Source organism: Diabrotica virgifera, chromosome 4 (assembly GCF_917563875.1).
Source record: "Diabrotica virgifera virgifera chromosome 4, PGI_DIABVI_V3a".
Lineage (NCBI taxonomy): Eukaryota > Metazoa > Arthropoda > Insecta > Coleoptera > Chrysomelidae > Diabrotica > Diabrotica virgifera.
Window position 1 is genome coordinate 160,885,276 of NC_065446.1, and position 25,933 is coordinate 160,911,208.

Genomic DNA, 25,933 nt, shown 5'->3' on the forward strand with positions numbered 1-25,933 from the left:
ATTTGGCTCTCCGGCAATTTTTGTTATTTGCCAAGCATTTTGATGTCTAAGTTGACCGGATTATTAATGATATTAGGTTTGATCCTGACATACTCCAAATTGATATTTATTTATATTTAATGATATTATCATCAATCATCTCGGCTATGTAGCAAATGGCTTAACCTAACTGGTAGGTCCCCGAAAAAAATACTTTTAGATCCCTTTCATTCATCTCCGGAAAATCTTCAATTTCTTGATCAGTTAGTTTTACCGCAGCAGTGGGCCGCCTGAACCATCTTTGTGTCTTAACCTCTAATGGTAATGTATTTTCCTTTGATTTGGAATCCAACATTCTTCGAATTATTATCTCCTGCAATCCATCATCATATTTATCACTATAAGCATTTATCAAAAGTGTTATTGAGGAAACATGTAATCTTAGCATATGAAGCAGCTTTTGGTATAAGTCTATTGTCCAATTGCTGGTGAAGGAACTTGTATTTTTTGCTAAGGATGCTATGGATTGCCTCTAAAACCCATATCAGTTTTGTGACGAAGCGAGATTCATTTGCTTCAATCGCACTTAAATTAGACCTTTTTCCTTCTAAGGCAGGCATAAGAACCTTGAATCCTTGATTTTTAGTTAGGGTATCACATCCCTAAAACCTCTGTCCACGGTGCAAACATCACCTTCCTTCATGATACCAGTGATGATCCAGTTCTTATACCAACTGGATCATGCATTACTTTTCTCATAATAGTTGTGTCGTTTTTGGTAATTATTTTTACATTTTTGACGACGTAAATATGTCCCATCAAAAACCAAAGCAAGTTCATCAGAAAAGCTTTTTTACATAAACTGAAGTGTGGTTGATTATTAACTCATCCATTTAATACATAGCATTCTAGAGATATTACACAACTATTGGTTATATTATGTCTATTTAAATTACGAACCAGCCTTACAACTAAAGGTAGAAAGGCTTACGACTAAGTAAGTAAGTAAGTAGGTAAGTAAATTACGAACTGGATCATCAAATAATATTATTTCATCTGTTTTCCTATTAAAAAATGAAATAAAAGTTTCAGATTTTTGTGAATCGGTTATTAACTCATTTGAAAAAATGATGTTTTACCACAATATTTTGGTGTAAAAAGTATTAAAAGAGTTACGTATAAATTAGAGTATGCGCTTAAAATATGGGAGAAAATATCAAATAGAACTTTTGTTGTATTTTGAGCATGTTTTGATTTGAAAACGGCAAACCTGACCATGTCAGTCGAAATAACAAACAAAATATCGAAAATCGTTATTTATTGATATGCAGTTTATGTGCTCAAAATATAGGGAGCATTTTTGACCAGCATAAACCTATGAAAAGTTCTTCAAGATTATTCGCCGACACAACAGCAAAAGGATATACTGGGTGAGATAATTCCATTTATATACCCTTTGTTTCATTATTCTATTTGGCTATCAGTTATTCAAAGACATTAAAATCATTAAATTCTGTGATTCAAAGGCATTTTCGTGTTCCAATATCTTTCATAAAAGTGGATGAGTTCAAAAAATACATAAAAATTGCTAAGTCTTCTCTTACTCGTATGTCTAACTGGTTTATAGCCAATAAAGACGTAGAATTAAATGTTACCCAGTTCGAGACGCGATTAAGTAGAGTTCATCTAATATTTCATGATTATGAAAAAGCACAAAATGAAATCGAATTCCTTGTATCAGATACAGACAAAGAAGAAAAGATAGAGAGCTCACAGAAAATAAATATTTCAAACTTGTAAGCGATTTGACCGCTTGTATTAATAAATTAAAAGCTGTACCTTCTCAGATAAGATCTAGTTCATCCAGTGAGAGTTCTTATAGTGCTCCACTAGCAGTTCGTCTTCCTGACATAAAAATTTCACAATTCTCCGGTCAAATTAGAGACTTTCAATCATTCATCGAGCTCTTCGATGCGCTCATAGTGAAAAATGAGCGTTAACAGATGTCCAAAAACTTGTGTACTTGAAGAGTTATTTAAAAGGTGAAAGCCTTCAACTTATAGATTCATTACCGATAATTAATGAAAATTTTGTAATCGCGTTAAATATTTTAAAGAAGAGATACGAAAACAAATTCGCCATAATAAATTCTTATTTGCAAGCAATTTTTGATTGTAATAATATTTCTAAATGTAAGTCAGACACATTAAGAGAATTAATCACTACAATTCAAAAGAATATTTTGTCACTAAAAAATTTGAATTTAACTTCCGAAAATTTATTTGACTTAACGCTTATATTCATTCTAAAAAAGAAGTTAGATTTTCAATCGGATAAGGCATATGAATCTGAGAGGAATCACGATGAAATACCTACTTTAAATAATTTCTTAAGATTCTTAGAAAAACGTGCAGTAATTCTGGAAAATGTTGAAATTTCTAGTCCTAAAACTGCCAGAAAAAATTTCTCATCTCATTAGACAGTGCATGAGTCAACTTCAAATCACCAATTTCAATTAATTTGTACCTACTGTAACAATGAGGGCCATAAAATTTACACTTGCTCTGAGTTTAAAGCTATATCTCATTCCGCCAAATTGCAATTTATTAGGACAAAGAATTTATGTATAAATTGTTTTGGTAAACACAATTTGAAAGAGTGCAAATCCTCTAAAAAATGTTCTTTTTGTTCCAAGTCACACAATTCGTTAATGCACATAAAAATCGGAGAAAATCAACATTCTCCTCCAATTACTAGTAATAGGAGTCATTCACATTCTCTATATAATAATGCTTCAAATTCTCAACCTAATAGCTATGCAGGTAACCATAGCTCTCTAATCTCATCTAATAGTTCTTATTTAGATAATACTGCTCATGTTCAAAATGGTAATAATGCACCTTTTCATCTCGATAGTAATTCAAATCTCCAAACCCGTTCTCTGGATACCCAACCAGTACAGGAAAATTCAGGAATAACAAATTTTCAAGGTCCTTCGAGAAATTTTACGGAAAATAACCCTACCGCAAATAATCATTCAGCTAATCACCCTGTTCAGTCACTAAAAAATAGTCATATTCTTTTAGGTACTGCAAAAGTAACCTTACTTGGTAAAAACGCTAATTTCTGCACCGCGAAAATTCTTTTGGACACAGGATCCCAAAATTCATTTATCGTAGAGAAGCTTGTAAACAAGTTACAGTTAGAAACGTATAACAAGTCAGTACATATATCAGGAATAGGAGGGAGTGGCTCGACTTGTACTAAAATGTCAGATATAACCATATTTTCCAATTATGATCGTCGAAGAAGTTTTCATTTTTCAGTAGTTGTATTAAACGAGATTACTTGTGCTCTCCCTTAATCAAGATTACTGGTGAAAAAATTAAATATTCCGGAACAATTCTTTCTAGCAGAAGACGAATTTTTTAAGCCTTCTGAAATTGACATTCTAATTGGTTTGGATGTTTATTACGATATTATTTTACCAAACTTTGTCAGGCTTGGCAAAAATCTTCCAGTCTTACAAGAGTCTCATTTAGGATTCGTGGTAGCTGGTACAGTTACTAATCATTTTACTGTATACAATACAAGAATAAAAAACCGCTAAACGCCGTAAAAATGAGTGGCGCATAAAATATTCCAGCTACAAAAGATCTGATAAGTCTTTTCCTAAACTTTAAGATGGGATTTGGCCCAATTTTCAATTCAGTCAGGTTTAGAAAATCGAAAATTTCGTGTATATATAGTGTCGCTTGTAGGGGTGTTGTGCGCCACTGGTGAGAACTGTCGTTCTCTGTGGATATCTTACAGACAGTAGTTCACAAGTGTTAACTGAATCTAATTCACTTCTTTCCACATTACAATTGGACAGCCGTTTAAAAAAATTCTGCGAAATCGAGGAAATTCCCAATAAATTCTATCTTTCAGAAGCTGATGAGGCATCTGAAAACCTATTCCGTTCCACAACCAAAATTTTACAAAATGGTAGATTTCAAGTAAGTTTGCCGCTGAAATCACCTTCAGAAAATCTAAAGTTAGGAAATTCTTATTACATGGCCAAAAAGGGTTTCATTTCTTTAGAAAATAAATTTAAAACTAATTGCAACTTTTATCAAGACTATAAAAAAGTTATTGATAAATTAATTGAACTTAAACATGCTCATTATGTACCCCTAACTCTGCTAAATGCCAAATCTGAAAATAAATATTTTATTCCGCACTTAGGTGTAGTTAGAGAATCTAGTTTAACAACGCGTTTGCGCGTTGTCATGGACGCCAGCGCCAAAAGTTCCTCAGGGTATTCCTTAAACGACGTGTGTTTAAAGGGATATCAGGTCCAGCCAGAATTATATGACATTCTATGCAGATTTAGACTTTTTCCTTTTGTATTCACGGTAGATATTAAAAAAATGTTCCGACAGGTCCTCGTGAACCCGGAACAAACTTTTCTTCAAAACATTTTATGGCGAGAAAACCCTGATGAAGACTTTCATCATCATAATCATACATCTCCAAGTGGAGCAAAGGGCACCTTGCGGTTTTTCAAGTAGCATGAGGAATGATGGTGATGTTGCTAGTCCCACGCATCATCTGTTGAGTTCCGTCCAATTTTGTTAACTAGTTTTGTCCATTCTCTTCTGTTTTTTGCTATCTTTTTTGCATCGGACCATGTTAAATTATTTTCTTTGAGTTCTTTCTCTATTGTTCTTTTCCACGTATAAGATGATCTACCCATTCTTCTTTTGCCTTGAGCATTGTAATGTAGAGCTTGTCTAGCAATATTTGTTGCTGGTTTTCGTAAGGTGTGTCCTATCCACTTCCATTTCCGTTTTTTTATTGTATGTTCTATCCTTTCTTCATTTGTTATTCTCCACAATTCGTCATTAGTAATTTTGTTTGGCCAAAATATTCTCAGTATAATACGTAGGCACCTGTTAATGAAGGATTGTATTTTCTGAAAGAATTTTTTATGGTGTTTCCATGTTTCTGCTCCATATAACAGGACAGACTTTACATTAGTTTCAAATAATCGTAGCTTTGTTCTTCTGCTGATGTTTGTCGAGGCCCATATCTTGCGCAAAGAGTTGAAAGCGTTTTGTGCGAAGCTTATTCTTTGTGTTATGTCCTTTTCTGTGCCTCCTGTTGTGTTTGGCAGACTGCCCAAATAACAGAAGTCTTTTACTTCTTCTATTTGTTTCCCTTCCAAATATATATTATTTCCGTTCGTTTCCCCATTTGATAGTATTTTCGTTTTTTTGGGATTTATTTTTAAGCCGGTTGTTTTTGCTATGTTGTTCAATCTGGTGATTTGTTTTGCATGTGTTGTCTGTTTGATGTTATGAGACATATGTAGTCAGCGAACTCTAGATCCTCTAGTTTTGTAAATGGTGACCATTGTATACCTGTTTTTTTATCTTCAGTTTGTTTCATTATCCAATCTATAACTATTATAAACAATGTCGGTGACAAGACACAGCCCTGTCTTACTCCTTTTTTGATGCTTATTTGTTGGGACAGTTTCCCTTCATGTTCAACTCTGGCAAAACATTCGTCGTAGAAAAGCCTTATTACTCTTATATATTTGTCTGGTATTCCATAGAGTTTTAATATCCTCCACATCATATTACGATTTATTGAATCAAACGCTTTTTCGAAGTCTACAAAGTTGATACAAACTTTCTGATTCATTTCCGCTGATTGTTCCAGGATGATTCTTAGGGTATTTATATGGTCAATACAGGAACTGTTCGGTCTGAATCCTATTTGGTTAATTCTTAATTTTTCATTTATGGGATCTTTAATTCTCTCCAATATTATTCTGGCCATTATTTTGGTAGCTACAGTGAGAAGAGTGATTGGTCTCCAGTTTTCGCATAGTGTGAGATTTCCTTTCTTTGGTAGCTTTATTATAACTCCTTCACCCCAATCTTTTCGTATCTTTTCCTCGATCCAAATTTTTTTAAATAGTAAGTAGTACATATCCACTGAGAAGTTTAAGTGTGATTTTATCAGTTCTGCGGGAATTCCATCAACACCAGCCGCTTTGTCGTTTTTTAAAAGGTTTATAGCATACCTTATTTCGTCCTTCGTAAATTCGTCGTTTCTTATGATTAATGTTTCGTTTCTCTCGGTTTCTTCCATCTCTATTTGTGATTCAATTCCTTCTTTATAAAGTTCTGCGAAGAATTGTTTCCATCTTTGGGCAATTTCTTTTTGAGTTGTGAGTGTTAAATTAAATATTCCGGAACAATTCTTTCTAGCAGAAGACGAATTTCTTAAGCTTTCTGAAATTGACATTCTAATTGGTTTGGATGTTTATTACGATATTATTTTACCAAACTTTGTCAGGCTTGGCAAAAATCTTCCAGTCTTACAAGAGTCTCATTTAGGATTCGTGGTAGCTGGTACAGTTACTAATCATTTTACTGTATACAATATATCTTACAGACAGTAGTTCACAAGTTTTAACTGAATCTAATTCACTTCTTTCCACATTACAATTGGACAGCCGTTTGAAAAAATTCTGCGAAATCGAGGAAATTCCCAATAAATTCTATCTTTCAGAAGCTGATGAGGCATCTGAAAACCTATTCCGTTCCACAACCAAAATTTTACAAAATGGTAGATTTCAAGTAAGTTTGCCGCTGAAATCACCTTCAGAAAATCTAAAGTTAGGAAATTCTTATTACATGGCCAAGAAGCGTTTCATTTCTTTAGAAAATAAATTTAAAACTAATTGCAACTTTTATCAAGACTATAAAAAAGTTATTGATGAATTAATTGAACTTAAACATGCTCATTATGTACCCCTAACTCTGCTAAATGCCAAATCTGAAAATAAATATTTTGTTCCGCACTTAGGTGTAGTTAGAGAATCTAGTTTAACAACGCGTTTGCGCGTTGTGATGGACGCCAGCGCCAAAAGTTCCTCAGGGTATTCCTTAAACGACGTGTGTTTAAAGGGATATCAGGTCCAGCCAGAATTATATGACATTCTATGTAGATTTAGACTTTTTCCTTTTGTATTCACGGTAGATATTAAAAAAATGTTCCGACAGGTCCTCGTGAACCCGGAACAAACTTTTCTTCAAAACATTTTATGGCGAGAAAACCCTGATGAAGACTTTAAATGTATCCAACTCCATGTTGTAGTTTTTGGAACCAATTCAGCCCCGTTCTTGGCAACAAGGGTTCTTAAAGAAATTGCTTGTCTAAACTTTTTAGAATTTCCTCTTGCCTCTGATGCAATTCTGAATCAATGCTATTGGGACCGTGCAAGTTCGGCAAAGCGACCCCTATTTCTACGCTCTATACTAAAATTCGCACTTTTAATTATATTGGCCAATTATATTAGTCCTGGTTACTGGATAATTGTCAAGGCCATAGTCCAAAAAAATAATAAGAAGAAAAAATAAGATTCAGGTTATGTTATGAAAACGTCAACAATTGTATGTAGTAAATAAAATTAGTTATTAAACTGCAGTACTTCAAGCAAAATAAAATTAATTAAATTTACCTTTATATAATAATTGCATATCATATCAATATTGTGGAGCAATATATAATTTTTCTGCTTCATTGACAGAAGGTATGAAATATACGTCAATTTGACAATTTCAATTGACAATATGAATTATTTAAGATAGTTGCAATATTTCTCCGCGACTCGCGCAGGGTCGTTTCTCGTTTCCCCTTCCAAGTACTTGCACACCGCTAATATGGACGATGGCCTTTGTGGTTCATATAATCACAACGAACTTTTCAATTTATACTCTCAATTAAATACCATCTTAAATAAGCATGGGTTTGAGTTGCATAAATATTGTTCAAATAGTGATGTCACACTTAATACACGATTCCGGCCTTCTTAAAACATTAATCTCAAAAAATGACAGTGACAATTCATAAAAAAAAATATTCGTCAATGTGACACATTTTTCAAAAAACGATAGCTTTTTCCACATAATAGTTCTTAATTGAGTCTTAATAATTAATATTCGGGACTTTTTTTTGTACAACATATTAATTCTCGCTGTGTCTGGCGTAAAAGCTAAACTTAGCTTTTAGTAAGTGTAGTTTTTTTAAATAAAACAATTAGTGAAAAAGAATTCATTCATTTTTCAATCAAGAAACGGAGAAAACGGTTTGGGAATTGAAAAAAAATCGGTACTTCTTCACTAACCTAATTTTTTTTTGAAAAATTCAAAAATTTTTATCTTAATTTTAATCCAAAAAATCTGAAAAAATCAGGATGTTTTTGGGCATAACAATGTATGTTCAATTTTTTTTTCAGATTTTTTAAAGCAAAGGATCGCTCAGTAAACGCTAAAAATATGAGGGGACCACTAAAAATGGGGTTTTTCGAATTTTGAGGAATTTCCGGCGAGAAAATGGCAAATCTATCTTCGCCATTCAAAAGAGTGGACAAAAATACACTAAAAAAATTATTTCGCAGCTAGCCAAAAATTATCTACATAACCTAAATTTTTTTTGAAAAATTCAAAAATTTTTCCTGAGCTCAATTTTGGTCCAAAAAATTTGAAAAAAATTATTATGTTTTTGGGCATAACAATGTATATTCACAAATTTTTTTACAGTTTTTAAAGCAAAGGTTCGCTCAAAAAAATTTTTTTTTGGAAAAAACACATTTTTTGCGATAGGGGACACCTGGGGCCACGTGGGAGCTAAAATTTTGGTTAGGGGGTTTTTTTAGATATGTACTTTCAATTGCCCTATCCCAATTAAGAATCGAGTCGAGTGCAGATTTTACCATCTTATCCCGCTATAGCCTTTATTAACGGTTCAAGCGTTGGCAGCAATGATTATAATGTTCTCTGCAAAATTGCTGAATATGCTATTATTTTTTATATATTGTTGTTTATATCTACTAACCTTAATTAATGTTGGTATTAGATGGGAAAAACCTTCATTTAAGGCCAAGCTGATTGGTGTTTCGCCTTCAATATCTCTCTGATTGAAATTACAAATTAATTGAGCGTCTGGTGAATTTTCTATAAATTAAAATATTTTTTATTAATTTTTATTGAGGATATTAACTAAAAGTTTGATACGTAATTTTTTATGTATTAATATGTGAATTGATTCCAATATGAACGAAAGATGGAAACAGAAAACTGCTGTGGATTATGTACGATGTACCGATGTACTGCCGTCCTCAAATAAAACGCGGCAACTTTTTAACGCAAAACATGTTCTAATGATAGTTGAACATTATCTAAAAAAATTCTTAAAAAAATCATGTTTTTTCAAAGCTGTAAATAAAAGTCATATACCGCGTTTTAATGGAGCAGCGGACACATTACTGGATCAGAAATAGTGCCGCATCTGAATTTTGTTTACAAATAGGATTTTTTACAAGGAAGAATAGTTAAAAAAAGAAAAATAAATAGCTTATAATTGTTTATTATATACGCAAAATACCTACATGTCATAAATGTTCAAAATACGAGGTGGCAACATGAGTCTCGAGAAAAACGCGGTAAATGCGCTGTGCTCAATTAAAACGCGGCAACTACATGATACTCGCTAGCACGTACCGCTTTTTAGTTGAGTATTGAACTCACAACTCACGCACAACTATTGAAATTTAGCACATACAGCATATTCCAATTTGTTTATTTTGGTAGTAAATAAAATGATACGGCTTTCAGACATTGCAGAAGCATAAATAAGGTCACAAGGAAACCACATATAGCAAAAACTCGATTTTCATTTTTTTTTGCATATACCGCGTTTTAATTGAGGACGGCAGTGTAGACGATGTCCTAGAGTCCTAGACCAATAAAGAACATGAATTACTAATCTAATACTAACTAATTTTCTTAATCTGACCTCTAGTTTTTTTTATTGAAATGAAAAAACTAATTTTGAAATGAAAACCATGTTTTTCCAGAAAAATTCTTGTATTTTATTCAATATAGTCTTCTTTTAGCTCAATACAACGACTCCAGAGATTTTCCAACTTCTTTATGCCTTTCGAATAATCCGATTCTGGAAGCTCCACAACATAGGTGTTTGTTTTGCCAATTATCTCTCTGTTCGAGTTAAATTTTTTATTTACAAGCCATTAGCTAGAACCATTTCGTGGACATTCCTCACATTTTCTGGTGTAACTACATCGGTGGGCATTCCAGTACGTGATTAATCTAATATAGATAATATGTATGTTATACGGTCATTACGAAATTCACGGAATCAAAATTTGAGAGTGTGGAGTGTTAGTCCAAGTAATGAAGCTTAAAATAGGACAAAACCTCGCAATTTTTACAGGATGGATCGATTTGCTTCAAAATTTGAAAATAAGTAGTGATAAATCCAAGGATCAAAATCTATATGATGCCGAAAGGCACTTTTACAATGGGGGTGGTTGCCACCCCATCTCGGAGGTGGAAATTGTTTATTATATTTTGACTGCAAAAGTTGGTAAAAACATTCATTCTAAGCAAAAAATGTTTTATATTTTTTTTGATAAAATTAATAGTTTTCGATTTATTTGCAATCGAAAGTGTTAGTTGTATATCGAAAAAATCAATGTTTTTAATAAGTTTTCTGCTCATAACTCCAAAATTTTTCGTTTTATCAAAACAACTTTACTTAACAAAAATGTACCTTTTGAAAAAATAAACAAAACGTTTTTTTTTTAATTTTTCTTTAGGACCAACAGTAATCGAGCTATACTTAATTATATGTTACCTCTTCTTCGTCAAATGCTAAATATTGTAGTTTCAAAGTCAAAAGACGGGAAAACTATGCATTTTTCGAGGATAACTTGTTCAAACTAATTTAAAGTATTTAAAAATATCTATGTCCAGAAATAAAAAGTCTATAGCTCAAAAATTAAATGACATATATAATGAAAAGAATGTCAGTCCCTATCTTTTTCAGCGAAAAAGTGATCGGAGGCAACCCCCTAATCACCACCCTAATTAAAATTAGTCATTGAGCTTATTTGATCTTTTCTATTTATGTATTATTAATAGGTTCTAGAAGTTTGATTGGCTTAGAATGATTATTTAAAAAAAAAATGGAAAGCGAATAACGAATTTTTGTAGTTCAGAAAAAATTGCCTTTTCTTCAGAATAGAAAGATTAGCATCAGAGATGCGAAAAAATGTTTAAATATGAAATTGTACCTTGTTTAATTCCCAAGAACTTGGTTTGCAAAAATTTTTTCTACGGCAGAAATTGAGTGGGCTATTGACAATTAAAACTTGTAATAACATGCAAAAACCACCTTTACCAACCCTTTCAATGTCACCTCTTTTTGTGACTGAGGATTTTAAAAGGATTTAATATTAATAGCCTTATAGATCTTGTAAAAACCTACAAAATTCTTTTTTGCCAAACTTTCTAAGATAAAAGATAAAAAAGTTACGGTTAAAAAATCAATATTTTTTTTTGAAAAAAAAAGGAGAAATCCAATTGGAAGCATAATGATGTAAATTAGCGGTGTTTTTAGTCATTCCCCTTATTGATTCCTCATTATTTATGTATTATTAATAGATTCTAGAAGTTTGACTGGCTGAAAATGATTAGTTTTTAAAAAACTGGAGTTTAAAGCGAATAACGAATTTTTGTAAATTGGTAAAAAATGCCACTCTCTTCAGAATAGGAAGATTAGCAGGATAAATTAGGAGATAAGAAGAAATGTTAAAATGAAATTGTAGGTTCTTTAATTCCTAAAAAATTGGTTTGAAACAAAATTTTTCTACGGCAAAAATTTAGTGAATCGCAAATGAGTATACAATTGAAAAACATTGATTTTTTAGATATAAAACTAACATTTTCGATAGCGAATAAATCGAAAACTATTAATTTTATCAAAAAAATGTATAGAACATTTTTTGCTTAGAATGAATGTTTTTATCAACTTTTGCGGTCAAAATATAATAAAAAATTTCCACCCCCGAGATGGGGTGGCAACCACCCCCATGGTAGAAGCACCTTTCGGCATCATATAGATTTTGATCATTGGACTATCCACTACTTATTCTCAAACCTTCAAACAAATCAATCCATTCTGTAAAAATTGCGAGGTGAAAAGCTTCGGTTCCTGGACCATGTAGTCTAAAAGAGCATGTAGTCCCATAATATTTATCTAGCTTTTCTTTTGTTATCTTCGCCGTTTTATTTCTCAGATAATGTTTATTGAGAGATAGAAAATCGTTTTTGTCCATATGCGTCATTTTTCCAAACACGTCAACTTTAATGCAGCTGCCAAAATGGCCTAATCGGGCTAAAATTGACACGTATACCTATAAAAGGTTCGACTTTCTAGAACAAATGTTCTTTATGAAATCGCAGCGCCCCAATCGGCAAAAGAGGTTACTTATCAGACCATCAGATATAAGGTAAGAGCTCCTTCTTCTTCAGGTGCCGTGTCCGTATTCAGACGTTGGCCGTCATCATGTTTACAAGTTCCTGAAACCTCTCTCTATCGACTGCTGCGCGAAATAATTCTTCTACCGTTGAACCACACCATTGCCTAATATTATGCAACCATGAAAGTTTCTTTCGACCAATCCATCTCTTTCCCTCCACTTTTCCTTGTGGCGAAGTATAGATGATTTCCTTAATAAGGCGAAGTAGATGGTATTTAGGCCCTCTAATTATATGGCCGAAGTATTCTGTTTTTCTCCTCTTTATGATGTTTATGAGCAGACGTTCTGAATTCATCATTTGGATAACATTTTCATTGGAAGTGTGCGAAACCCACGAAGAGTTTTTCAGTACGGTGAAAGAGTAAGTCTTAAGGTAAGAGCAACTGATGCCGTATTTCAGGCAGTTTATTTGATATGGTTATATAATTCACAAATTCATACTACCTGTATAGTCCAGGAACCGAAACTTTTCACTTAGCAATTTTTACAGAATGGATCGATTGGGTTGAAAATTTGAGAATAAGTAGTGGATAGTCCAAAGATCAAAATTTATATGATGCCGAAAGGCGCTTTTACCATGAGGTTGGTTGCCACCCCATTTCGGGAGTGAAAATTTTTTATTATATTTTGACCACAAAAGTTGGTGAAAACATTCATTCTAAGCAACAAACGTTCTATAGTCTGTTCGCTAAACTCAGACGCAACTGGCTACATATTTTAGTCGATAATTTTTTTGTTTTTTGCCAATTTTACAAAAATTGGGGAAATTACTAACTATTTAGTGATTATTAACTATTTAGTAATTATTTTTTGCCAATTTTACTAAAATTGGCAAAATTACCGACTAAAATATCTAGAAAGTTGCGTCTGAGTTTAGCGAACAGACTATATACATTTTTTTGATAAAATTAATAGTTTTCGAATTATTCGCTATCGAAAGTGTTAGTTTTATATCGAAAAAATCAATGTTTTTAATTATTTTTCTGCTAATAACTCCAAAAGTTTTTGTTTTGTCAAAACAACTTTACTTAACAAAAATGTACCTTTTGAAAAAATAAACAAAACCGTTTTTCTTAATTTTCTTTAAGACCAATAGTAATAGAGCTATAGTTTATTATATGTTAGCTTTTCTTCGTCAAATGTATTGTACTTTTGTACTTTCAAAGTCAAAAGACGGGAAAACTATGCATTTTTCGAGGATAACTTGTTGAAACTAATTTAAGGTATTTAAAAATCTCTATCTCTAGAAATAAAACAAAGGTCTCTAGCTCAAAAATTAAGTGACTTATAATGAAAAGAATGTCAGTCCCTTTTTCTTCAGCGAAAAAGTGATAGGAAGCAACTCCCTAATCACCACCCTAATTAAAATTCGTCATTGACCTTATTTGGTCTTCTTTATTTATGTATTATTAATAATAATAAGTTTAAAAAAAATGGAGTTAAAAGCGAAAACGAATTTTTGTAGTTTGGAAAAAATGGCCTTTTCTTCAGAATAGAAAGATTAGAAACAGAGATACAAAAAAATGTTTCAATATGAAATTGTAGCTTATTTAATTCCCAAGAAAATGATTTGCAAAATTTTTTTCTACTGCAAAAATTGATTGAGCTATTGGCAATTAAAACTTGTAACAACATGCAAAAACCAACTTTACTAACCCTTTCAAAGTCACCTCTTTTTGCGACTGAGGATTTTAGAAAGATTTAATGTCAATAGGCTTAAAGATCATGCAAAAACCTACAAAATTATTTTTTACAAAACTTTCTAAGATAAAAAATAAAAAAGTTACGGTTAAGAATCAATATATTTAAAAAAAAAAGAAGAAATCCAGTTGGAAGCATAATAATGTCAGTTAGCGGTGTTTTTAGTCATTTACCTTATTTATTCTTCTTTGTTTATGTATTATTAATAGATTCTGGACTCTTGACTGGCTTAGAATGATTAGTTTTTATAAAACTGGAGTTAAAAGCGAATAACGAATTTTTGTAGTTTGGTAAAAAATGTCATTTTCTTCAGAACAGAAAGATTAGCATCAGTGATACGAAAAAATATTTCAATATGAAATTATAGTCTAGGCGCCAGAGGGGTCACCGTGTCATATTCAATTCTGATGGACAAACTCAACGGTTTCTTATGGATTTTTGGCTGCTGATTACGAATTTCGAGGGGGATTTCGATCCGAGGGTCAAAAAATTGTTATAAACAATTTAATTGTTTATAAATTGTTTATAAGGCTCTGGCTCATAAACTAAAAGAGATAAAAAAAATGTTTCAAATAAAATTTGTTCCCTAATAAAAAACGAAGAAAAAACCGTTTACTAAACTTAAATCTAACAATTAGAACTCAAGATATTGTAAAATTAGTGCACAATGCAAATTGCAAATTGCAAAATAAGTATTTTTCGAAGCTTTATCGATCGTAACTCGGCTTTTACGCATGCAAATAAGTTTTAGAAGGTGTCGTTTTAAAGCTTACTTAACAAGCTTCCAAACAAAGTTTGTTAAATTACTTGATCTTCATTTGTTTTAAAGTTATACCCTATGAAGTTACAATTTTCTTAAAAATATTGTACATTCATTTGTTTATAAGGGTTTCAAGCAAATTTGAGCTATAAACATTTATACTTTAATGAACAATAATGATAGAAAAACTCAAAAGGAACAATTTGAGGTTATGAAAATGTTCATAAGTTTATTTTTGGCCAAGAGGTCGATATTTTAATGGCGCGCGCTATGAGGCGCAAGACCGGCTCACCGCGTAAAGGTTCACGCGCTAACTTCTCGATGCAAATTATAATTTCTATGTACACATACGTTATCTTCATTTTTCATTTTTGAAGATCCTAATAAAATTTTATCATATAATTCTTATAATTAAATCATCATACTGTATCTCGTATCACCTTCCATTCTATTTACATTGTCTTCTATTTTTTGCACTAAATGAGAAAAAAACATTAAAAACTAATATTTCAGAAGTTATATTGTAACATTTATATACAAAAGTAGTGGAACTAAAAAGTAAGTTGATATTATTTATTAATACTATTTTTACAAACTTTTTGTTCATGCATCTGCAAATCTGCATAGAGATATAGAGGGAATATCAGCTTTTTTACATCTGCATAAGTTCTTAGCGAAATTTTAACAGTTACATGGTGGTACAAGTCTGTTCTTGTAGGCAGTAAAACTAAAACTTTTTGAGGCTTCAGAGTCTAATTATCTAATATGATATCCATATAAAGTGGATCTAGTTCTTTTGCTGCATCATCAAGGCCCGTCAATTGTGTGTATGCCGCCACATCATAAATGCTCGTTTTATATGCAATGATGATGCTGCAAAAGAACTCGATCCATTTTTATATGGATATCACATATTCGCTCATTTTCATGCGTAGAAGCCGAGTTACGATCGATAAAGCGTCGAAGAATACATACTTACTTGACTGTGAGCCAATCTTGCGCCTCATAGCGCGCCATTAAAATATCGACATCTTAGCCAAAAATAAACTTACGAACATTTTCGTAAGCTCAAATTGTCCCTTTTGAGTTGTTTTATCATTATTGTTAATTAAAGTATAAATGTTTATAGCTCAAGTTTGCTTGAAACCTTTATAAACAAATTAATGTACAATTTTTTTAAGAAAATTATAACTTCAAACGGGTATAACTTTAAAACAAACGAAGATCAAATAATTTAACAAACTTTGTTTGGAAGCCTCTTAATTAAGCTTTAAAAGGACACCTTAAAAGGCTCATTTGCATGCGCAGAAGCCGAGTTGCGATGGGTTAAGCTTCGAAAAATACTTATTTTGCAATTTACAATTTGCATTGTGCACTAATTTTACAATATCTTGTGTTCTAATTGTCGGATTTAAGTTTAGTCAACGGTTATTTCCTCATATTTTATTAGGGAACAAATTTTAATTGAAACATTTTTTTTATCTCTTTTAGTTTATGAGCCAGAGCCTTATAAACAATTTATAAACAATTGAATTGTTTATAACAATTTTCTGACCACTCCGATCGAAATCCCCCCTCGAAATTCGTAATCAGCAGCCCAAAATCCATAAGAAACCGTTGAGTTTGTCCATCAGAATTGAAAATGACACGGTGACCTCTATTTGGCGCCTAGACGCCTATTATAAGTTATTTAATTTTCAAGAAGCTGGTTTGAAAAATTTTTTTCTACGGCAAAAATTGAGTGAATCGTAAATGAGCCAAATGAGCAAAAAAAATCGTAAATAAAAACATTGATTTTTTCGATATAAAACTAACACTTTAGATAGCGCATATATTGAAAACTATTAATTTTATCAAAAAAATGTATAGAACATTTTTTGCTTAGAATGAATGTTTTTATCAACTTTTGCAGTCAAAATATAATATAAAATTTCCACCTCCGAGATGGGGTGGCAAACACCCCCATGGTAAAAGCGCCTTTCGGCATCATATAGATTTTGATTTTTGAACTATCTACTACTTATTCTCAAATTTTCAAGCAAATCGATCCATTCTGTAAAAATTGCGAGGTTTTGTCCTATATTAAGCTTCATTACTTGGACTAGTAGTGATTTTACTGGTAGCCACATACGCTAAAAAATAAACAGTAACAGTAATGGTCCCTGAAAGAGTTTGAGTGGTAAGCCAAAGAAAATATACTGTGAGTAGGTGAGCTTAGACTTGTCCCTTAAAAGGTATTATAGATTAATGTTGGTAAGAGATATATAGGAATAAAGCAAAATATATGAGCAAATGTAATTTGGGAAACCAACCCCACAGAGAAATAAAGGCAAATGATTATATACTTCATAATATTGAAAGTCAATTCCTTAACATAACAATTAATTGCTGTGGGAGTGAATGATGGTAAAAATGATAAATACTCGTTGTGATATAATAATATTATGTATCTGGCCATTCAATGACCTCAATGCGGCCACCGAAAATTTACCCGTCACCCAATTTTCGAGAAACTGACAGAATGAGTGGAGAACAAATTTCAATCCTCTTTTTTAATCACTAGAATGTCTAGTTCCATTTCCTTCGATATAATTCTTTTTGTCTCAGGCCTGGCCCAGAAAATTCTGGTAGTAGGATAGGACTATATAAATAGAGACAAAGTTGTTGAAAGAGCCAGTTGTTATAAAATCGTCGCGTATTTTTGAAAGTATGTTTTGCGGTATTTTTGAATTATCTAATTACAAAATAATTTGTAATTAGATAAATTGTTAAGTTTTAGTTTTTGAATATGTTTTAGTGTACTTAATATAAATTAAGTGTTTTTATTTAAATAAATGTACCTAAGTATCTTAAAATATATATCAGCAATTTCGTAATAATATTACACTAACTAACAAACAATTTTTACTCACTTGATTTTTCTAAGTCGTTATTATAATCGTTTAATGCAAATATACTTTTTTCTGCATTGTTTTTGACGGCATAGTGGAGAGGCGATTGTCTTTCTTCGTTTGTCAATAAATTAGGATTCGCACCAAGTTTAGTTAAACAGCGAACCAAATCGTCGAAATTTGCGGAACAAGCTAAATGTAAAGCAGTTTCACCTAAAAATATAATCAATATTATACAGAGGTATATATAAGAGCGGATTAAATTGTTCGGACACGAAAAAATGACAGAAATCGGGTATAAAAAATTATCTATAGGCAATAGGGAACTTACACATATTTTTAAATACTAAAATAATATTAAAAAATATAAGGTAACATGATCTTAAAACGCATGCATGCAAAAAAAAACAAATATTTTTAACTCATACGCTTATTACGCGGCTTTGAAAATGCTATAAAATTCAAATTTCTTCAGAGATGCGTAAACGGGTTCTGACGTCACGACCCAGGGTCTACCTGCCGTCGACAACAAAACCGCTAGGATATTTCGAAAATATTATTTACAAATTCATTCACATTCACTTAGAAGTCTTATGTAGAAGTCGATTGTATAAATAAAAGTTGAAAAGAAAAAAAGGTTGTTTTGGTGATGTATTAATTCCATTTTAATCGCATTTAATTGGAAATTCCAAGGTATTATTTGTGTTCTTGTATAGTTCATAATCAGTTTATTTAGTTTCAAACTGAAATTGATCAGGTGTTAAAACAAATAGGTATTATTAATAAGCATGTTTAAATTGTTTATAACAATGGGTTTAATTACTCTTACTTCTATTACTAAAAGTTTTGTTTATTTCTTTCTTCTTTGTTATGAATCTAAAATATTTATAAATGTAGGTTTTAGTTTTGTTTATCACAAAATATTACGACCAGAAATATATTCGGAACATTTATTATTATGAGGGACGAACGTTTTGGATTTGTGTTGTTAGAAAACCGAGACCGAGAGCTAAAATCTAATCTATCAACCAAATAACCAATGTTACAATGTACATGCACAAGTACAGTTGCAAATGTTCTATTTAAAAAATAAGTGTTTTTTGCGTAGCAGATACAGACTTAAATATGTAATTCAAAATTTACTTATATTTGGATAGAATATGACGCAGGTGTTATTGACAGTTTGATTAGTATAGCAGAAAACTTTTGAAGTGTAAATATTTTCCCCCATCTATTTGGCTTTGCTAATTATTAAAAATAAATGGAATAAAACTTTGATAAAATAAAGTTTTATCCATAAAATATTGTTTATTTCTTTATGTGAGAATGAAATTTAAATTTTAAACTAAATATATTTATATATTTTAATAAAACAACCTTTCTTTTTATAAGTAATTTTTTTGTAGTATCTATGTACAATATGTATCTACAATGTAGTACATACTTACATAACTTTATAATATAATTTGGCATTTGAGATAGGTTGTAAAATAAAAATGTACTTCCGTTGACTAAAAACAATATTATAAATGCATGAAAATCTTTAAAATTTCAAAATATTGTCTTTACAGTGCACGTCTGGCACTAGCCAAACGAGAACAGTGGTAAAACATCATGGTTGGTGTGGTGACGTCAGACCCAAGCGCACGCTTTTGAAGTTGTTTGAAACGGTAAATTTGGGCGCGCAACTATTATCAGTTATTGTATGGTAACTATTAATTGTTAAGACGTAATATTTTGAATATAATATTTTTGAACATAAATTAACAATTTTATGCAAAAATATTTTTGTGTGCAAGTTCCCTATTCTGAGTAAACTTCCGAAGAAACCACGAGTCTAAAATAAATTTTGAGTCCGCCGAAATTCGAATAAAATTCAATTGTCAAGGTCAATCCAGTTAATGACCATTTTCCTGCATGATTTTCTAAGCCTGCACCGATTTCCACCAAAGGGCATAGCCGGGTAAGATGACGAAAACTGCCCCCAACTCGATTCGAATTCCATATAGGTCACCGTTTAGCATATATAGTGAAACTCATTTTCTGAAATTTTTAGCCCCCTAGGTGGTCATGTGAGCCTAATTAGGGTTTCTATGTTTTTACTTTTTATCTCAACCGTATCGAGAACTAGCGAAAAACTTTAAATAAAAAAGTTGTAAGCTTTAAAAAGTTCTGTTCAAATTTTTTTTTTATTTTTGGCGGTAAATTTTTATTTTAGAACGATTTTAAAATTTTAAATGAGTATAAAAAATAACTAAGACATTCCTTTTCACGAAAAAAATATATAACGTGTATTTTTGCATAATGTTTCACCCTGCATTTTTTCAAATTTTTAAAATTGGTGAAATGCACTTTTAAAAATAAAAAAACCGCATTTTTTCGGTTTTTTTTTTCGTTTTTTGATACAATTTTATAAGTATTTTTCAAAAAAGGTAACACCGTCATTAGAATAGGTAAAAAACTAAAAAATAATTGGGGTTTGCTTAATAAAAATTTTTTGTAACGCCATCCATTTTCAAGATACAGGGCGTTGAAGAAAACAAAATTTTACACATTTTTTACGATTTTGCCGAAACTACTGGCAACATTGTAATAAAACTTGGCGGGTTTTAAGAGGTAGTTATTGTGCATGTTATGACAAAATAAAATATCTTAACGTTTCCAAACTATTCGAATTAGTTTTTATAATGGATGTACGAGTTTATAGTATTTTTACTACAAAAGCGATATTACGTAGGTCAAAATTTTTGATGTAAGAGAACTGTCAAAACATTAGATTGTGACTTTTAATTATTGCCATGTTTATAATAAACATGGCAATAATGAAAAGTCACATTCTAATGTTTTGACAGTTCTCTTACGTCAAAAATTTTGACCTACGTAATGTCGCTTTTGTAGTAAAAATACTATATGTATGTAGATGTAGAAACTACTAGAAGTTCGAATACTTGTAAGGGTCAAGATCTTTTATTTTTTGAATAAAAATGGCGCGTCGTATGAAAAAATAGGAAGCTAGATTTTTTGTCACAAATTGAACTAGGAATTAAAAAACGATTGTTAATTTGAAATATGTCAGTGGCGTACTATCTTTATTCTTTAAAAAGTTCGGACCATTACCTCTATGCGCGCCAATGATAAATATAAAATTCTTAATTGTATGTCAAAAAATGCACAACAACTATCTCTTAAAACTCGCCAAATTTTATTACAATGTTGCCAGTAGTTTCGGCAAAATTGTAAAAAATGTGTAAAATTTCGTTTTCTTCAACGCCCTGTATCTTGAAAATGGATGGCATTACAAAAATTTTTATTAAGCAAACCCCAATTATTTTTCAGTTTTTTACCTATTCTAGTGACGGTGTTACCTTTTTTGAAAAATAATGTATAAAATTGTATCAAAAAAGGAAAAAATGCGGTTTTTTATTTTTAAAGGTGAGTTTCACCAATTTTAAAAATTTTTGAAAAAATTCAGGGTGAAATATTATGCAAAAATACACGTTATATATTTTTTTCGTGAAAACGAATGTCTTAGTTATTTTTTTATACTCATTTAAAATTTTAAAATTGTTCTAAAATTTAAATTTCCCGCCAAAAATAAAAAAAAATCGGACAGAACTTTTTAAAGCTTGCAACTTTTTTATATAAAGTTTTTCGCTAGTTCTCGATGCGGCTGAGATAAAAAATAAAAAGCCTAATTAGGCTCTAGGTGGGTCACATGACCACCTAGGGGGCTAAAAATTTCAAAAAGTTAGTTTCACTATATATGCTAAACGGTGACCTATATGGGATTCGAATCGAGTTGGGGGCAGTTTTCATCATCTTACCTGGCTAGGCCCTTTGGCTATGGGTTTTACTTACCCTAACTTCAAAGCTGAGTATGTGCCTTAGGCTACGGCTCCACGGGCTGGAAATTGACGCTAGCAGTAGCCGCAAAACGAACTTAAGGTTCCGCAGAACGGAATAGGAATAGCCGAACTGTACCGACTACAGGACTTGTGCGTAGTCGGTTCAGTTCGGCTATTCCCATTCCGTTCCGCGGAACCTTAAGTTCATTTTGCGGCTACTGCTAGCGTCAATTTCCAGCCCGTGGAGCCGTAGCCTTAAAAAGAAATCCGACGGAACGTGGCGCGGCAGCTTTGTGAAATAGAAAAATGTAACAGAGAAAGATAAAAACTGAATACGGGATTCAACGCATCGTGAAATAGCGAAATTTCTCTTGAAATTTGTTAATTATGATCCTTAAGCTAACACCGAACCCTAATTTATGGCCTCTGTACCCTATTTTTATTGTCCTGTGGAGCGTCGAGCTTTTCCTCGTGAATTGACGGTAAAATGACACGGTTCAAAGAAATTTAACATACATGTACTAAAGCGTCCCCCTTTTGACTGATAGGGCGCTGACACGATCAGTGCCGTGGTAATTTTACTATGTAGTGGTCCAACTACGTTGTGTTAAGATTTTTATCATTGTGTGAATGAACCAACTTAATAAAGTGTCTACCGCCCACACTGCCGGTGTACCTTGATATTCTTGGGGACATGATGGTCCGACTGATTTTATCATAAAAATAAATATTACTTTTACAGTACTTTGGGGTGCGAACCGTGTTCTCTTTCCTTTTCACTATTAATATATTTTCTATCTCTCTCGGCGTTTAAATTGGTAAAGTGATGAAGCGCGCTTCAAAGCACGCTTCAACGAGTCGTTGCTCCAAAAGTTATTCGAGAATTACCAACCCATAAGCCTATTAAACCACCTCTACAAGTTATTCAAAAGAATAATAACAAATAGACTGGAAAGAAAATTAGATTTTTACCAACCTAGAGAACAGACAGGCTTTAGGAAAAACTTTGGCACTAACCACCACCTCCACTGCATAAAAGGGATTATTCGAGGTGTGCAAGTACTTGGAGGGGATAGAGAAACGATCGTGCGCGAAAAGCGGAGAAATGTTGCAACTTTCTTAAATAATTCATATTGTCAATTGAAATTGTCAAATTGACGTATATTTCATACCTACTGTCATTGAAGAAGAAAAATTATATATTGCTCCACAATAAATTAATTGTATTTTGCTTGCAGTACTGCATTTTAATAACTAATTTTATTTACTACATACCATTGTTTACGTTTTAATAACATAACCTGAATCTTATTTTTCTTCTTATTTTTTTTTGGACTATGGTCTTGACAATTATCCAGTAACCAGGACTAATATAAGTGCGAAAAATGTTGCTGAGCGTAGAAACCAGGTGTCGCTTTGCCGAACTTGCACGGTCCCAATAGAAAGATCCATCGAATACAACCGACCATTGGTCCTGGCTTTAGTAGACGTTCGCAAAGCATTTGATATGATAGAAATTAACAACATAATGAGAGCGTTGGAGGAAATCCATATAGTAGCCGATTATCGTACTCCAAACTGATAGCCAACACATACAATAATGCAACCTTGACCGCCCGACTACACAAAGATACCAAATCTATAAAAATCAAAAGAGGAATTAGACAGGGAGACGTTATCTCCCAAACTCTTTACAGCAGCACTGGAACATGCTTTCAAACAATTGGAGTGGGAAACCAAAGGAATAAATGTCGACGGCGAAAAGCTCTCCCACCTACGATTCGCAGACGAAATTGTTCTTAGACAACTTAAAAGATTTTAGAACTATGCTTACTGAGTTAGATGCCGCCTGTAAGAAAGTTGACTTACAACATAAATTTTGGAAAAATACAATACATGACAAACCTGGTACCAAGTGAAAATCCAAAAGTCGACTTCAACGAAATAGCATTGTTCCATAAATATAAATACTTACTTAGGGCATGAAATCCAAATTGCCAGGGACAATCAAACTGCCGAACTGCAAAGAAGAATCACAGCATGGACCGCATATCAGACATCTTCAAGAGCAACTTGCCAAATTATTTGAAAAAGAGACGTTCGACCAATGTGTGCTTCCAGTCATGACTTACTGCGCCGAAACACTATCGTTAACCCAGACCACAGCAACCAAACTTAAGAGTGCCCCAAAGAAGAATGGTATGGCCTGTATTGGACTGTCTTTCAGAGACAGGGTTAGAAACGAAGAAATCAGAAGGAATTTCAGATGTCGTAGAGCGAATAACATGACTGAAGTGGAATTGGGCGGGCCATATACACAGAATGAAGGACGAGCGATGGACCAAAAAATTACTGAGTGGAGACCACGAGCAGTCAGAAGAAGTAGAGGTAGATCACCTACACGATGGACAGACGACGTCAAAAGGGTTGCTGGGAATTGGTTGCAGGAAGCCAAAGATCGACAGAACTGAAAGAAATTAGGGGAGGCGTATGTTTAACATTGGACGCAGAGGGCTGGATGATGATGATGATGAAGTAATATTATACTATAAAATAGATTCAGAACAATGTTTTAATGTAATTTTATAGACGTAATAGAAAAAAACTCACACATCAGCGATACATAGGCGTTGCGTTTAAACGTTTTCAATAAATTAATTATTTTTCAAAACAGAAAAATGGAGTTAGTAGGCTAGAAAAATTGTGGATTCCGAATAAAAATCGACCTGTTTCAGTATTTTCAGGAAATCGAATAAATATTGTTCGATCACAAATTAGTCCCTTAATTTGTAATCTCACATTAATCTTAACTTCCTAATTTACTATAGTTTCACTGTGTATAATTGTGATAGATGTCGATTAATAATTTAATTATTAGTTTATTCTTCCTGCAAATTGAATAAATTGACAAATAATGTTGCAATAGCGTCCTCGTTTAAATTATATTTGAGCAAGTATGCAGGTTCAAAGTTTTTGTTACTATGCTAAAGACAACAACCTTTGTGACGAGGTTACATAAATTGTGATCATTTTAAATTAGAGGATTCGGACTCTTTTTAGTTAGCGCAGTCTATATTGTAATTTTACCTAACCAACAACTGTAGTGTAATAATTATCAGTAGCAATAAAGCCATTTTTTTACTCCACGACTTCAACATTTATTTATCATCGTCGATCGAGAAGAAACGGACACAGAGCATTCGAATACATTCAAAACATATTATATTCGAATTGTATATTGGTTTATTACATTGCTCCTTAGCCGGAGGACTAGAGAGGACATTATATTCGAATTGTACATTGGTTTATTACAAATATTTTTTCGGAAGTTTGTAGATACCCCATTAAAAAATAGTAAAAAGTTTATAATACCTTTTGAATTGACATGATTTATATGCTCGCTAACTTTTTCGCACAAAAATACAGCAGCCTTTTGTGCTTTTTCTAATATAAGTATTTGCAGCAAATTCGTATAACTACTAGAATAGATTGGATTCGTCTCAGCACCATGTTTCAGTAACTCCTTGGCGTATGAATCATCTTCGTCATCCCCCGATTCGTACTTCAGTAAAGCGTAATAAAGTGGAGTATGGCCTTTATTAGTTTCTATGTTGACGTTGATCTTACCTTGCTGAAGCAAAAGATGAAATATTGGTTTGTTGTCTGCTTGGATTGCAATGTGAAGGGAAGTACTACAAAAGAACAGAATGTTTGGAATTATTGTAATATTCATTTGGGAATAATTAAAATTATAACAGTGTTATATTTTGCCCTCAAAAGATTAATCTATACTTCTTTGAGTTAATATAATGCTTTATATCGCTTTTCTGATTTATTGCTTGCTCTTTTTAATCGTTTATGCAGTTCTGTAATTAAGTTAGAGTTGTTCACAAGTATTGTATTGTCATGGTTTGCTATTTTGATATTATGGAGAGCTAACTTATCGTAGATCATCAAATGAAATTTTGGTTGTTGAAAATTAAGAAGTAAGTCTTCAGATAACCACAGTTCTAAAGAAAGAAGATAATGATCAGACTTCCCTGGAAAGCCTTTAGAAGAGTCAAAAGAATGATATTGACTTAAAAACAATACGAGAATGGCTTAAAATAGAGTAAGGCCTATTTGGCAGGACACAACCAAATGTAGTAGAACTATAAAGGCGTACTGGCTTCAATGGGAATCTCTGTATCTTTGCAATAGTCTGCTATTCAATTAACAGTTAAACAATTGGTACTGCTAAAATCACATATTAAATGTGTGTCATAGTAGCCTTTCTGGAGAACATTTTCGAGTCAAAAGAACACTGGTTAATGTTCGAGATATATTTTACTGAATCAATTGTCGCTGAGATGTA

At 32.2% G+C, this 25,933-nt stretch overlaps 1 protein-coding gene across 1 annotated transcript in view; it reads right to left on the reverse strand.

The window, feature by feature from the left end:
• Positions 1–25,933, reverse strand: part of LOC114332941 (rabankyrin-5) — a 241,665-nt gene that overhangs the window by 83,353 nt on the left and 132,379 nt on the right. Inside the window, exons 6-8 of the mRNA XM_050648465.1 lie at positions 24,952–25,271; positions 17,756–17,947; positions 8,875–8,993 (exon numbers count right to left, since the gene is read on the reverse strand). Coding sequence (XP_050504422.1) covers positions 8,875–8,993; positions 17,756–17,947; positions 24,952–25,271 — 631 coding nt within the window. The remainder of the gene's footprint in view (positions 1–8,874; positions 8,994–17,755; positions 17,948–24,951; positions 25,272–25,933) is intronic.